At 39.5% G+C, this 14,720-nt stretch overlaps 1 protein-coding gene across 4 annotated transcripts in view; it reads right to left on the bottom strand.

Moving 5' to 3' along the window:
• Positions 1 to 14,720, bottom strand: part of fbxl17 (F-box and leucine-rich repeat protein 17) — a 694,756-nt gene that overhangs the window by 668,734 nt on the left and 11,302 nt on the right. For all 4 annotated transcript variants that reach the window (XM_063068625.1, XM_063068624.1, XM_063068623.1 and 1 more), the window contains one exon: positions 2,749 to 2,871. In XM_063068625.1, the coding sequence (XP_062924695.1) occupies positions 2,749 to 2,871 (123 nt within the window). The remainder of the gene's footprint in view (positions 1 to 2,748; positions 2,872 to 14,720) is intronic.

A 14,720-nucleotide genomic window follows, 5' to 3' on the forward strand; every position in this document is an offset into this window, starting at 1 on the left:
AAATCTTTTTATTGTTATATTACACAGAAAAAATAACATGAGTACATTGAAGTAACAACACTTACAATGTCTCAAAAAAGACATTATCTTAAAGATTGAAAAAAAAATCTGTGATAACAAAAATAACCTACTAAACAGAAAAGTGAGAAAAATAAAAGAACCCGTTAAGTGTACAACCCCGGAGTCATGCGTCATACAAAAAGCTTCTAAAAATAAACATCAAACCACCAGCAAGAAAATATACTAAAAACATTTACAATTAGATCGTGGAAAAATTATATCAATTAGCTCAAATGATAATAATGAGCAAATGAGCCCCATCTTTTCTCAAAATCAAATAAAGGTTCAAAGGTTCAACTTCTAATTTTCTCCAAACTAAGACATAGCATCACTTGAGAGAACCATTGTGACAAAGTGGGAGCTGATGTATCCTTCCACTTCAACAAAATGGCCCTCCTAGCTATCAATGTAACAAATGCAATAACATGTTGGTCAGACACAGAAATACCATGAATATTTTGAGGAATTATTCCAAAAAGCACAGTTAATTTATTAGGTTGTAGATTAATTTGAAGTGCTTTAGAAATTGTTGAAAAAACCGACTTCCAGAACTGTTCCAATATAGAACAAGACTAAAACATGTGTCAGTGTAGCTTTCTCAGTTTTATATCTACCACAATGACTATCAACATTAGAAAAGATTTTAGAAAGTCTCTCCTTCGTCAAATGATAATGATGTACAATTTTAAATTGAATCAATGAATGGCTAGCACAAATTGAAGAAGAGTTAACCAGCTTCAAAATCCGTATCCAATCTTCCGTCATAAAAGTCAAATTAAGTTCCTTTTCCCAATCCTGTTTAATCTTAGATGAACGCTTATCCCATTGTAATAATAAATTATAAATTCTTCCAATAGAACCCTTAATCAAAGCATTCATACTCATAATAGTATCTAACAGGTCAGCCTCCAATATGTAAAGAAAATTACTTAAATATTTTTGTAAAAAATGTCTAACTTGAAGGTATTGCAGAAAGTGTGAGTATGAAAGAGAATATTTATCAATTAATTGTTCAAAAGACATCAATCTATCTTCTTTAAATAAATCCAAAGAAGAATTAATACCTTTATTTTTCCGAAGTAAAAAAATTGGATCACTCAAAGAAGGCTTAAAAAAGTAATTTCGATAAATTAAACTATAAAGTTTAAATTTTTTAAGATTTAAAAAATCGTGGAACTGGAGCCAAATTTGTAAAGAATACTGCCTACATCTCAAACCACGAATCAAAACAGAATTCACAAAGCTTCCCTCACCCTAATTTTGAATGTTTTATAAATCAACTCCACAGTACCTTTCAGCATTTTGGAAATAAATATTTGAGAATTTCAACAATTTCAGTATGTCTCGAACCATTTCATTTAGCCAACGTCAGTTTAATTATTAATTTCCTTAAGACAGATCCTTGACAAAAAAATCTTGGTCGCTTTCACGTACATTGTGTGTAAGTGGTCAAAATATTTATTTTGCATTTCACTAGCATATTTTATTCAAATGCAAAAGAACAGTGAAAGCATTTTTTACAATCAAGTTGTTTCAAATCAGGAATCTCACAACTACTGTGATCAGAATTCAAATCTGGCCTCCAGTCCTATCTGTACAGGGTCTGCACATATTCTCTGGGATGGTAGAAGTTTTCTCTGGTTTCCCATTTCTTCCTAAAGATAAGTTAGTTGATAGCTAGCTGGCAACTGTGAATTATCCCTGGTATAGGTGGTGGGTATGAGAATCAAAAGAAATGTTAATGGGCACATGTGAGGGAATAGGTTACAGGGAATTTGGTAGCACAATAAGATAATGACTGAGTGAAGGGCTCTCAATGGACTTTTCTACAGTGAGCCCAAAAGGGCCAAATTAACCTTATGCCCTTCTTGTTCATAAGGATTCCACAATTCTTTTTTAAAAAATGCATCATGACCACAGTCCATGTGATACACTACAGCTAATCACCAGGGTATCCTGTACTCCATCAATCAGATAAACAAGGACAGTAGGTACCTGAGAAGGACAGTCTGATTTGTATGAAAATCAAATTTTATCATCCCTTTGTCAAAAACCTGCACATCTCCATCCAGCAGGACTGCAGGTATTTTCCTGTGCAATAGTTCACAATGATAGCCTAACAGAACTACTAGGGTAGCACATACAAAATGCCATTGGAACTCAGCATGCAAGACAGCATCTATCGAAAAGAGTAAACAGTCAATGTATCAGGCTGAGACCCTTCATCAGAACTTCAGGCATAACTTGATTATACAAGTTGATTTTAAAAAGATATTAACTTATTCTCAAGGATCAGTACCATTGCCAAGCCAATATTTACTGATGGGAGCACTGAGTGGCTATGGGGTTGAACACATACTACCTTACCGCAGACAATTCACTTTTCCAAATGAAAAAGATGATCAAATATTTAGTAAGAACAACTGAAATACTACCATTTTTAAAATTATTTTCCAAGATGCATAGAAAATACCTTGCAAGTAAATAAGTCTACCTATTATTTATTACAAATGTCATTGGTACATGAAGAGCACATCTTTGTACAGTAATTTACACAGCCCTTCTTGATGTAAAAGCTTATTATATACACCCTGCAAATCTAGTAAATGTTTTTCATATGCTACATTCACTTGGCCTCCAGGATTATATATATATATATATATATAAATAAGACAACCAAGTCCATACCTGCTGTCGTCCACTAAGATCCAGCTGCTTCCAAAACTGGAAATCTAGACCAAGGTCACGCCAGTACTTGCAAACCAACGATGCTGAAAGACATCTTTCCTTCAAAGATAAGTGAGCAAAGACCTGAAATTTTTTTAAAATAGGCAATGATCAGTTAATATTTAGAATGTTGGGTGAAGATTCCAACATGTGTTCTAAAATTGTGGGCCGAAGGGCCTGTACTGTGCTGTACTATACTTTGTTCTAAATTTTCTGGAAGATAATTAATGCTTTCATTCAAAGTTCAAGCAAACAAAAACACATTTTCTAGATTTTTCAACTTCATGTGTATTTTTCTAAAAGATTAAAAATCAGTATTTTCCTCCCTTAGCAGACTAGTGTTCACATGAAGCATATGGCTCCTAAACATCAAGATGCACAGAGAGAAATTTAGACTGCAAAAACAAAAAGTATACCAAGAATGGTCCCACATGATTAGTGCCACAGCAGCTAGCATTAAAAGCAATAATTTAATATGCACTTTAAAAATATTCTTCAAATGAATTCAAAATACAGACCACCAACATCAAATTCCTGGAAAGACCCAAACGACTGTCTGACACAGTCAGAAGAGGCAAACTAAAACAATGCTCAAAGATTATATTAGAAAAGTTGGATGACTGAAAGGCACCAAGATGAATTTTTACACAATAGATCTGATTATAAAAAATGTTAGATATGAAAGTTAAAAATTAAACTGAACTATTCTGAAGAAACGAACAAGTTGAATGGATTTTCAGCTACACCCAGTGGACAGTTTGTGAAATAACGATGTAACATGTTTAAAAAGAGCATTGTCTTTTTCAATACACATGTAGGGAGTTGTTCTTAAAAAAAACAAAAAGCACCACAAATTACAGAAACAAATATTTGCAGATAGTGAGTACAAAACTAAGTCAAAGTCAATATCCCAGCACACTGCCACTCAAATTACATGTTTCTGAGTTAAAGGGTTGGAAAGAAGGGTAATTGGTTTATTCTTGTCGAGTGCACAAAAATAGTGAAAAAACTTTGATTTGCATAACCATCCATACTGATAATTTCAAAGCACAAGTACATGGAGCAGTACATGGAAAAAGCAGTAACAATGCAGATTATGATGTTACAGTTACAGAAAGTGCACTGCAGATAGACAATTGGTGCAAGGACAACGCTGAAGTAGATTGTACAAGAGGTCCACTGAATAGCTTCTAACAGCTTTCAAGCATCACCAATTCAGCACAATTGATACATATGGGGGGAAGTGTATATACACTCAGTAGTGACTTCATACATTGCATCTGCTTGTTAATGCAAATATCTAATCAGCCAATCATGCAGCAGCAACTCAATGCATAACAATATGCAGTTAACATCACAATGTTTAGACCAAACATCAGAATAGGGAAGAAATGTGATCTAAATTACTTTGACTGTGGAACGATTGTTGGTGCTGGACGGTCTGGATTGAGTATCTCAGAAACTGCGGATCTCCTGGGATTTTCTTGCACAACAGTCCTTGCAGTTTACAGAGACTGGTGCAAAAGACAAAAACATCAAGTAGTAGTTCTGTGGGCAAAACACCTTATTAAGTGGGAGGAGCAAGGAAAGATTGCACCAGTGGATTTTGCAGACCCAGGTGACGACTTTCAGTTTGTCCACAAAACAGCTTATTTTTCTTCTTTTATGTCCTTCTTTTCCTTTCAAAATTGTTGTGGATCAGTCAGAGTCCATGACCTACAGTTCAAACTATGGTTCTTCACAAGCGGTGTTTTTGGACTGACTATGCAGCCTAGAGCTTCACTATCTACAGGAACAGCCTGGAAGACATGCACCCTTGGGGTTGGGAGGTCGGAAGTCAGGGAGTAGCCCTGTGGACAACCTGGTTCCTTGCCGATTTCGCTGACTGAAACATTGTGGGAGACTGAAACACCAAGAGAGCAGGCAGTATGTTTGCTAATCGCCAGCTGCTGTCAGAAGAACGCCTCTGTACTCAAGCGATTCCTCTCTCTCTTTTCATGGAGAGTGAAAGCTTGACAAGTCCTCAAGACGGGGACCTTGGAGAAGCAACACTTAATACTGTATCATTGGAACAGCAAGTTGTTAGTCTGTGCTTTCGTTGTTGCAGAAGCGATATCCCTCTCCCTCCCTCCCTCTCTCCCCCGCCCCCCGGAGGAAGAGAGCCTATCTGAGATACCAAAGTGTTGGGTTATTGACTGCTGTTTTGATGGACTCTATATCAAGATCTCTTTGGGAGGCTTCTGCAGTTGCTTCCATAGTGGACAGGGTTATTGCTTTTGCTGGCACAAGTGAGGAGGAGGGAGCAGGGAGGTGTTGCTGCTTTTGTTGCTACTTGTGTGGGGGGGGGCTTCAAGGCTTCAATGATTATCATTTATTGTACGAGGTTTCTTTTTTCATGGATGTCAGCGAAAGTACGAATTTCAGGTTGTATAGTGTATACATTCTCTGATATTAAATGAACCTTTGAACCTTTAATAAGAGAGGTGAATGTAGATTGGCCATTCTGCTTCAAGGTCACAAGAAGTCAGCAGTAACTAAGATAACCATGTGTTACAACAGTGGTGTGCAAAAGAGCATGTCTAGTTGTAACCCTCAGATTCTATCAGCTGCATAAGTCTAGGGAAGACAATCTCTGGCCCTGCCAAACGTGTGAAATTGAAGTGCAAAACCTCCTGTTTGTGTGGATGCTGAGCAATTTGTTACCCTGTTACAAATCAGTACCACAAAATATCAGACAGTACACCATATGCAATTAAACGGTTTAGCTTTATAATTCTCAATTTGACTAAAGGGTTAGTAAAGAAAAGGGCCCATTTTAATGAAACAGTCTACTGTGCACAAGTTGGAGCTCACATATTTCCCTTTCACTAATCCTCCATCAATTTCCCCGGGCTTCGTCCACTTCCGGCCCTACTCCAAGTCCACTCCTTTCTGGAATCTACGACCTCTCTCTATCTCCCGCCGAACGAAGGACCCAGATCACTTCGGTGTCAGGCACACGGCACGAGAACACACTCCTCTCATTGGACAGCTCACATTCCAAGGCACCCCATTATCTCTAACCATAACCCAAACACTGCTTCTGCAGGAAGACCATTACGTTAGCAGTGAAACCTTTCCCAGGGTGTTACATAAATGAGGGCATGTTAATCAGGAACTTTGCAAATGTGTGACTGGGTTATGGCTAGAAATAACAGGACTGTGGTATGCATGTGAGCCAATCAGGATTTTGTTGCTCTGTCTTGTGAATCTGGAAGGAGGTTTCTCACGGCTTTTGCCGGGGAGAGATGAGGAGAGAAGACGCGAATGGAGAGATCTGATAGACCAACGGACGGGTGGTCTCGGAGCGAGGGTCCGAAGAGCAGCGACGATCGGAGGAGGTCGATGGTGAATGATCGACTTATCAGTGAGCTCCAACTTTGCACCACCAACTGTTTAATAAGATTGGGCCCTTTTCTTTTTTTTTCGTTTCTTTACTAACCATATAGTCAAAGTAAGAATTATAAGCTTAATTGTTTAATCGCATATGGTGTACTGTTTGTTATTACATCGTGCAGCATCCACCCAAACGAGATTTCTTAAGTTTGGCCGGGCTGGGGATTATCACCCCCTGTATTAAGCTGCGAGCCAAAGCTAGAGTTACAATTGTGGGAGCTATGTTCGGGATTGATTCCATTGGATGCTGTGTGATTACTCTGAGCAATGAACCAGTGGGGCAAGATATTTGTACTTCGGATGAATTGTTAATTCCACTGTTAAGTACTGTTAAAGTTGCGATTGTGAGCAGGGGTTAGATAAAATGACTGGCACAGCTCTCACTGTAAAGCAGACCAGTACTGAGGGAGGAGCTGGCCAAAGTTGACTGGAAAGATACCCTAGCAGGGATGACAGTGGAACAACAATGGCAGGTATTTCTGGGAATAATACAGAAGGTACAGGATCAGTTCATTCCAAAGCAGAAGAAAGGTTCTAAGGGGAGTAAGGGGTGACCGTGGATGACAAGGGAAGTCAAGGACAGTATAAAAATAAAAGAGAGGAAGTATAACATAGCAAGGATGAGTGGGAAGCCAAAGGATTGGGAGCCTTTTAAGGAGCAACAGAAGATAACTAAAAAGGCAATACAGGGGGAAAAGATGAGGTACGAAGGTAAGCTAGCCAAGAACATAAAGGAGGATAGTAAAAAAGCTTCTTTAGGTATGTGAAGAGGAAAAAATTAGTTAAGACCAAAGTTGGGCCCTTGAAGATAGAAACGAGTGAAATTATTATGAGGAACAAGGAAATGGCAGATGAGCTGAACAGGTACTTTGGATCTGTCTTCACTAGGGAAGACACAAACAATCTCCCAGATGTAATAGTGGCCAGAGGACCTAGGGTAACAGAGGAACTGAAGGAAATTCGCATCAGGCACAAGATGGTGTTGGGTAAATTGATGGGACTGAAGGTTGATAAATCCCCAGGGCCTGATGGTCTGCATCCCAGGGTACTTAAGCAGGTAACTCTAGAAATCGTGGACGCATTGGTAATCATTTTCCAATGTTCTATAGATTCAGGATCAGCTCCTGAAAAGGAGGGTAGCTAATGTTATCCCACTTTTTAAGAAAGGAGGGAGAGCGAAAACAGGCAATTATAGACCAGTTAGTCTGACATCAGTGGTGGGGAAGATGCTGGAATCAACTATAAAGGATGAAATAGCAGCATATTTGGACAGCAGTGGCAGGATAGATCCGAGTCAGCATGGATTTACGAAGGGGAAATCATGCTTAACTAATTTTTTGAGAATGTAACTATGAAAATGGACATGGGAAAGCCAGTGGATGTAGTGTACCTGGACTTGCAGAAAGCCTTTGATAAGGTCCCACATAGGAGGTTAGTGTGCAAAATTAGAGCAAATGGTATTGGGGGTAGGGTAGTGACATGGATAGAAAATTGGTTGGCAGACAAGAAACAAAGATTAGGGATTAATGGGTCCTTTTCAGAATGGCAGGCAGTGACTAGTGGAGTACTGCAAGGCTCGGTGCTGGGACCGCAGCTATTTACAATATACATTAATGATTTAAATGAAGGGATTAAAAGTAACATTAGCAAATTTGTAGATGACACAAAGCTGGGTGGCAGTGTGAAGTGTGAGGAGGATGTTATGAGAATGCAGGGTGACTTGGACAGGTTGGGTGAGTGGGCAGATGCTTGGCAGATGCAGTTTAATGTGGATAAATGTGACGTTATCCACTTTGGTGGCAAGAACAGGAAGGTAGATTACTATCTGAATGGTGTCAAGTTAGGAAAAGGGGAAGTACAACGAGATCTAAGTGTCCTTGTTCATTAGTCACTGAAAGTAAGCATGCAGGTACAGCAGACAGTGAAGAAAGCTAATGGCATGTTGGCCTTCATAACAAGGGGAGTTGAGTATAGGAGCAAAAAGGTCCTTCTGCAGTTGTACAGGGCCCTGGTGAGACCACACCTGGAGTATTGTGTACAGTTTTGTCTCTAAATTTGAGGAAGGACATTCTAGCTATTGAGGGAGTGCAGCGTAGGTTCATGAGGTTAATTCCCGGGATGGCAGGACTGTCACATGTTGAAAGATTGGCGTGACTGGGGTTGTATACACTGGAATTTCGAAGGATGAGAGGGGATCTGATTGAAACATATACAATTATTAAGGGATTGGACATGCTAGAGGCAGGAAACATGTTCCCGATGTTGGGGAGTCCAGAACCAGAGGCCACAGTTTAAGAATAAGGGGTAGACAATTTAGAACGGAGTTGAGGAAAAACTTTTTCACACAGAGGGTTGTGGTTCTGTCGAATGCTCTGCCCCAGAAGGCAGTGGAGGCCAATTCTCTAGATTCTTTCAAAGAAGAGTTAGATAGAGCTCTTAAAGATAACGGAGTGAAGGGATATGGGGAGAAGGCAGGAAAAGGGTACTGATTGTGGATGATCAGCCATGATCACAGTGAATGGTGGTGCTGGCTCGAAGGGCTGAATGGCCTACTCCTGCACCTATTGTCTATTGTTTCTGAGGAGTGAGGGGAAAGAGTGGTCAGATTTGGAATGTCTAATCAGTCCACGTCCCCCGGTGAAGAGTGAGAATTCAGAGTTATTATCCGCTCTTACTTCTCTGGCGAATAAATGGAAAAATCAGATTCAAGGTCCCAGCTATGGCAGGCTCTGCCTATTCTCTGGAATAACGCCCACTCCTAAAGGGGAGGAGTAATATGAGACTTGGGCGGAGCAGACCTCTCAGTTGTTAGATGAGTGGCAGTGTTCTGATGATAAAAAGCAACAGAGATTGGGTTAAAGTTTAAATGGGCAGGCCACTGATGTTGTGAGAGCCGTCAGGTTAAAGTGTCCCGTAGCGACAGCTATCAATTATCTGCAAGCACTGGACAATGCTTTTGGTCTGACTGGAAGCCCAATGGTGCTCATGGTGGGGTTCCAGAAAATGAGTGAGGAAAACGGGCCTGCAAGGAGAAGGCTGGCGAGAGCTTTCTGGGAACATTGTCTGTGCACCCGGGGTTTCGAGCTGCTTGTGAGGAGGTGCGTGGCAGCATTGGGCCGGATACTGAATTTAAACAAGGGACTATGTGGTTCACCCAGTCGAAGCCAATCTGTGACCACATTTTTATGTGGGCTTATTCTATGAAGTAGCCAATAATCCACTGCACCAGTCAGTTTGGCCTTTGTCTAGCTTCGAACTCCATCCTTTCCCTGGTGCATGTCACGCTGTTTGCAACATTATAAGACTAGATGTCCTTGATATCACTAAGGCTGCCTGGCAACAAATTACATAGAATAAACACCACTCCATGAAGAAATTGTCCCTCATCACAATTCAGCATTTCTTTCCCTGTAACCTGAGAGTCTGATCACTCATTCCAGACACCCCAACCAGGCAAAACATCGAGTCTGTCTACCTTTGTCAAGAAGTATTTTTCAAAGTGTTACATAAACACAGGTTGATGTGACTGCAATGCATACAAGCTAAGAATCAGGAAATTGTGTCAGGTCCATCAATTGCTTCGTGGCTGTCTGTGAGGAAGATGGATCTCAGGGTTGTATACTGCATTAAATATACTTCGATTAAAAAAATGTAGTTTGAATCTTTGAAAATCTTTCTGTTTGCAAAACTGTCAGAACCTGAGGTTTTGTTTCTCAATCTTGCAATGTAATACGTCTGTAAAATTCTGAGGGTATGTGAATCAGGAACTTTGCAAACGTGTGACTGGGTTATGGCTGGAGATAACAGGACTGTGGTACGCATGTTAGCCAATCAGGATTTTGTTGCACTGTCTTGTGAATCTGGAAGGAGGTTTTAAGCAGGCTTTTGCCAGAGAGAGGTGAGGAGAGAAGACGTGAATGGAGAGATCTGGCAGACCAACGGACAGGTGGACTTGGAGCGAGGGTCCGAAGGGCAGCGACGATCAGAAGAGGTCGATGGTGAACGATCGACTTATCAGTGAGCTTCAGTTTTGCACCACAGACTGTTTAATAAGATTGGGCCCTTTTCTTTTTTTTTCGTTTCTTTACTAACCATATAGTCAAAGTAAGAATTATAAAGCTTAATAGTTTAATCGCATATGGGGTACTGTTCGTTATTTCAGGGTACTGATTTGTAATGGGAAACACATCGTGCAGCATCCACCCAAACGAGATTTCTTAAGTTTGGCCAGGCCAGGGGTTATCACCCCCTATATTAAGCCACGAGCCGAAGCAAGAGTTACCTACATGAATTTTGTAACCCAAGTTAGCTGCACCTATTTTTCTGCATTACAATCTGAAATTCCTGAACATTTACAACACCAACAGAAATATAGTTGATTCCGGTTAATTGAGCCATCAGTTAATCAGGACCGCTGTTTATTTGAGACAACTCTAAAGAACAAAAGCTAATGGACAAAATAGCTGAGATTCCATTTGACCATAAGACCTTGAGACATAGAATCAGAGTTAGGCCATTCCATCACAGCTGATCTTGGATCCAACTCAATACCATACACCTGCCTTCTCGCATATCCTTTGATACCCTGACCAATCAGGAAACTATCAGCTTCCGCTTTTTTTATACTCACCAACTTGGCCTCCACTGCAGTCTGTGGCACAGCATTCCACAGATTCACTGCTCTCTGGCTTAAAAAAATTCCTCCTTACCTCTGTTCTAAAAGGTCCACCAATCGATTTTGAGGCTGTGCCCTCTAGTTCTGGATATCCCCTGCCAGAGGAAACATCCTCTCCACATCCACTTTATCTAGTCCTTTCAACATTTGGAAGGTGTCAATGAGATCTCCCCGCGCACACCCCCCCCACCCTGCATTCTTCCAAGTTCCAGTGAGTACAGGCCCAAAGCCGCAAGATGCTCCTCATATGTTAACCCCTTCATTCCCAGAATCATCCTCGTGAACCCCCTCTGGACTCTCTCCAATGACAATACATCCTTCCTGAGACATGGGGCCCAATTCCCTTCATTCATTTGGGACACTATGCCTCATAATTGCGACAGGAGAGTGTTGCCGAACAATTTCTAACTGGAGTCAGTTGTGTGCACTTGAGTGGCCATTAGCCACTACACCGTGATTAGAGTGAGTGAACAGCTTTTAACTAGCATCAATTGCATGTGTTTCTGTTCAAAAAGCAGTGACTTTTTGTCACTAACATGAGAAAGCCTACAGATGCTGGAAATCCAAAGCAACACATGAGAATTGCTAGAGAAACTCAGCAGGTCAGACGGTACCCATAGAAATTAAAACTTATTTATTTCCATAAATGCTGCCTGACCTGCTGAGTTCCTCCAGCATTATATGTGATTTTTGTCACTAACAGTAAGACAATTCAGAATTGATTGCTCACTGCAAATTCAAGCAAGCAGACTTGGAGATGGAATAAATAGCAAAGAGTAAAACAAAACAATTTCACTACTTCAAGTTAGGAACTACGAAGAACTTGAAAGGGTCAACAATCATCTTGAATGTTACAATGAAAATGAAGATTTGGAAGATGCAATTGTCAAAAGCATTGTATGAACGCAGTCCACTATTTGCACTAGGTGTCTGCACTGATTTTGTTCACTTACAGTCAATCAAAAGAACACGGCACTGGATGAACATATCTGTCGATAACTATTAGGAACCAATACGCAGTTTCATAGCATTGTGGTAGTATTGGTAAAATGTTCTAATTTGTTCTGTATTTCATTTAAATATATAATTTATTACTCAGTTAAACAACAAGTTTGTCTTTTTATACCTTTTTAACTACTTCCATGAAACTTCAGCTAATTGAGGTAGCTGCTCAATTGAGCCAAAATGTACTGGTTCTGATGAATCCAAATTAACCAGAATCCACCATATATCTAAGCATATGCAATATAAAAATTTTAATTTTAAATAAGGTCTTACAGTCAAGGCAGAATAAAAGCTATTTTTTAAAATGAACATATTAATAATGTTTTAGTACTACTACACTTAACCTTTTGTCAATCTTCACAAGCAAATATAAAAAAAATTTTAAGTGCCCACCATAACCTTTTCTGCCATTCTGTTTTACATATTCAAATAGCCCAGCATTCTTCAGAAGGGAACTCATGTCCTATGCACAATACTCGACCTTGCAACATTTCTAAAGCTAGATTTTTCTTCTAAGGTTATTGCAAGCTCACTTATGCCTCAAGTTATCTGGAGATCCCAGCAGAATTAAGCTGTTACAATCAGATCGATCATTATGGAAAATCCAGCACATGTACCACCTCATTATAAACTATAGAATCTTCCAAACCAACTATAATACTATTCAATTTCTTGAACAGAAAATTCCAAAGTGTTAGCACATAAAACATACAAATGAAAAGCTATCATTATACTCATGACATTTTAACATAAGGAATAAAACATTTGACCCTCATGCCAAGCTCTATACAGGATCATGGCTGATCTTTTGTGTTCTAACCCTGTATCCCTTGCTTCCCTTAATACTAAGTATCTTTTGATTTCTTATCTTGTTTACACTCAGCAACTCAGCCTCCAAAGCCCTCGAGTGGAGAATCCCAAGGAGTCACTAGCCTTCAGAAAATGAAACTTCTTCCCACAGTTGTGAACTTTGAGATTATGTCTCTAGGACATGCCACCCAGGTGAAACATCATCATGACATCAAACCTTCAAGGCCTGTAGGAATTCTTCATTTTTCATTAGGATTATTCCTCATTTTTCTAAACACAGAGTATAACCCTCCTCTGTCCAATCTCTCCTCATCAGACAATGTATCCCCTCACCCCAGTCTAAGGTCTCAACCTGCTGAATCTTCATTGCATTTCTACTGTTGCAAGTAGAGCTTTCCTTGTACAGGAAGGCAAAATCTGCATACAATAGTCATTCCAAGTGTTATCTCCTCTATAAATGCAGAAAGCAAAACTCTAGTTTTTGTCAAATTGCATTATGCTTTAGTACAATATATCAAAAGAAATTCTTCATAAAAAGCTCGGGTCTCACAGAGATTTAACTCAGAGGAAATGTCAGCTGAAAATTACATCAAGTTGCCAAATGAGACTCAAAGTTCTGCTAATAATGGACCAAATGAAAATCATGCTGCAAAAGGCCAGAACTGGAAGAGCAGGGAACTCTCGAAGGAATGTCAGATCTTGAAAAGAAACAAGACCAACTTGGAATTTAATGAAAATTTGTAGGCAGATTTAATGCCAGATTAGGTCACCAAAAGAGATGGAATAATAATGAATCTAAAAAAAGGCATGGACGAGTGTTTCAGAAGCATATAGGGATGGTAACAAAAGAGACATGACACAATTCCTTTCAACACACCATAGCCAGCCTCTCTACATCTCTGCATTTTAGAACGTTGACTTCACAATTGGAAATACGTGTGTCGATCGAGAGCAAAAGTAATGATTTTTTTCCCCTAAACATTTCAGCCTCTTCACCTTAGGTGCATTACAATAGTTATCCATTTATGCTTCAGTCATTTCTTCTGAGCTGAAAGAACCACTCAAAAGAAAGCCAGAAAAGACAGAATGTGAGACCTTGGGAAAATAAAGTTTTCTTAACTTTGATGGAAATCTATCTGATCACATGAATGGATGTTTTGCACAATAGCCTTCACAGAACAACTGACAACTCTTAAATTTGTTTACTTTCTCAATCAAGTTTAATTCACATCATGCATTGAGCTGGAAATGATGACATTTAGCTTTAAAATGGCAGCAAGTCTCAGAGCTCCACACATGTGGATGTTCTGAATAACCCAAACAAATGGCATCTGTGGCATCTGTTGTGTTATGCTACTGAAATCCAGTCTTGCATCATATCAAGCCATATTTTTGAGCTAGAGCCATCAAGCAAAAGGCAAAATTATTGTACTAAAATTAAGTGTTCAGTTTCAAATTATTTAAATGTTTACAAAACTTTTATCTATCTTAAACATTTTTAAAATAAGTAACATTAAAAGTTAATTGTTAACAGCTATTAAATACTAAACAGAAGAGATTCTGCAGATGCTAGAAACCTAAAGTACCAGGCAAAATGCTGGAGGAACTTAGCAAGTCAGGCAGCATCTATGGAAAGAAGTAATGATTGATGTTTCAGGACAAGACCAGAAACATCAATTCTTTAGTCCTTTCATAGATACTGCCAGGCCTGCTGAATTCCTCCAGCATTTTGCACATGTTACAGTTATTAAACAGCCGGCCGGTGGTGTAGTGCCATCTGCAGCGGACCTTGGATGTGAATTCAACCAGTTCCTTGCACGCTTTCCATCCACCCTGGGTTGAGTGTTGAGCTAGCAACTCGGCCTTGTAAAAAACAGACAAAAGCTAAAGAAATGGCAAGGTTTCTGCCAATGTACCAGAAGACGTGGAAAGGAACAAGTTATTAACTGCCTCTGAAAAATTACTGAAATCCCTATTAGCTTTCACAGGTACAATACTACAACTCAGA

The sequence above is a fragment of the Mobula hypostoma genome, chromosome 16 (genome assembly GCF_963921235.1).
Source record: "Mobula hypostoma chromosome 16, sMobHyp1.1, whole genome shotgun sequence".
NCBI classification, from domain to species: Eukaryota; Metazoa; Chordata; class Chondrichthyes; order Myliobatiformes; family Myliobatidae; genus Mobula; species Mobula hypostoma.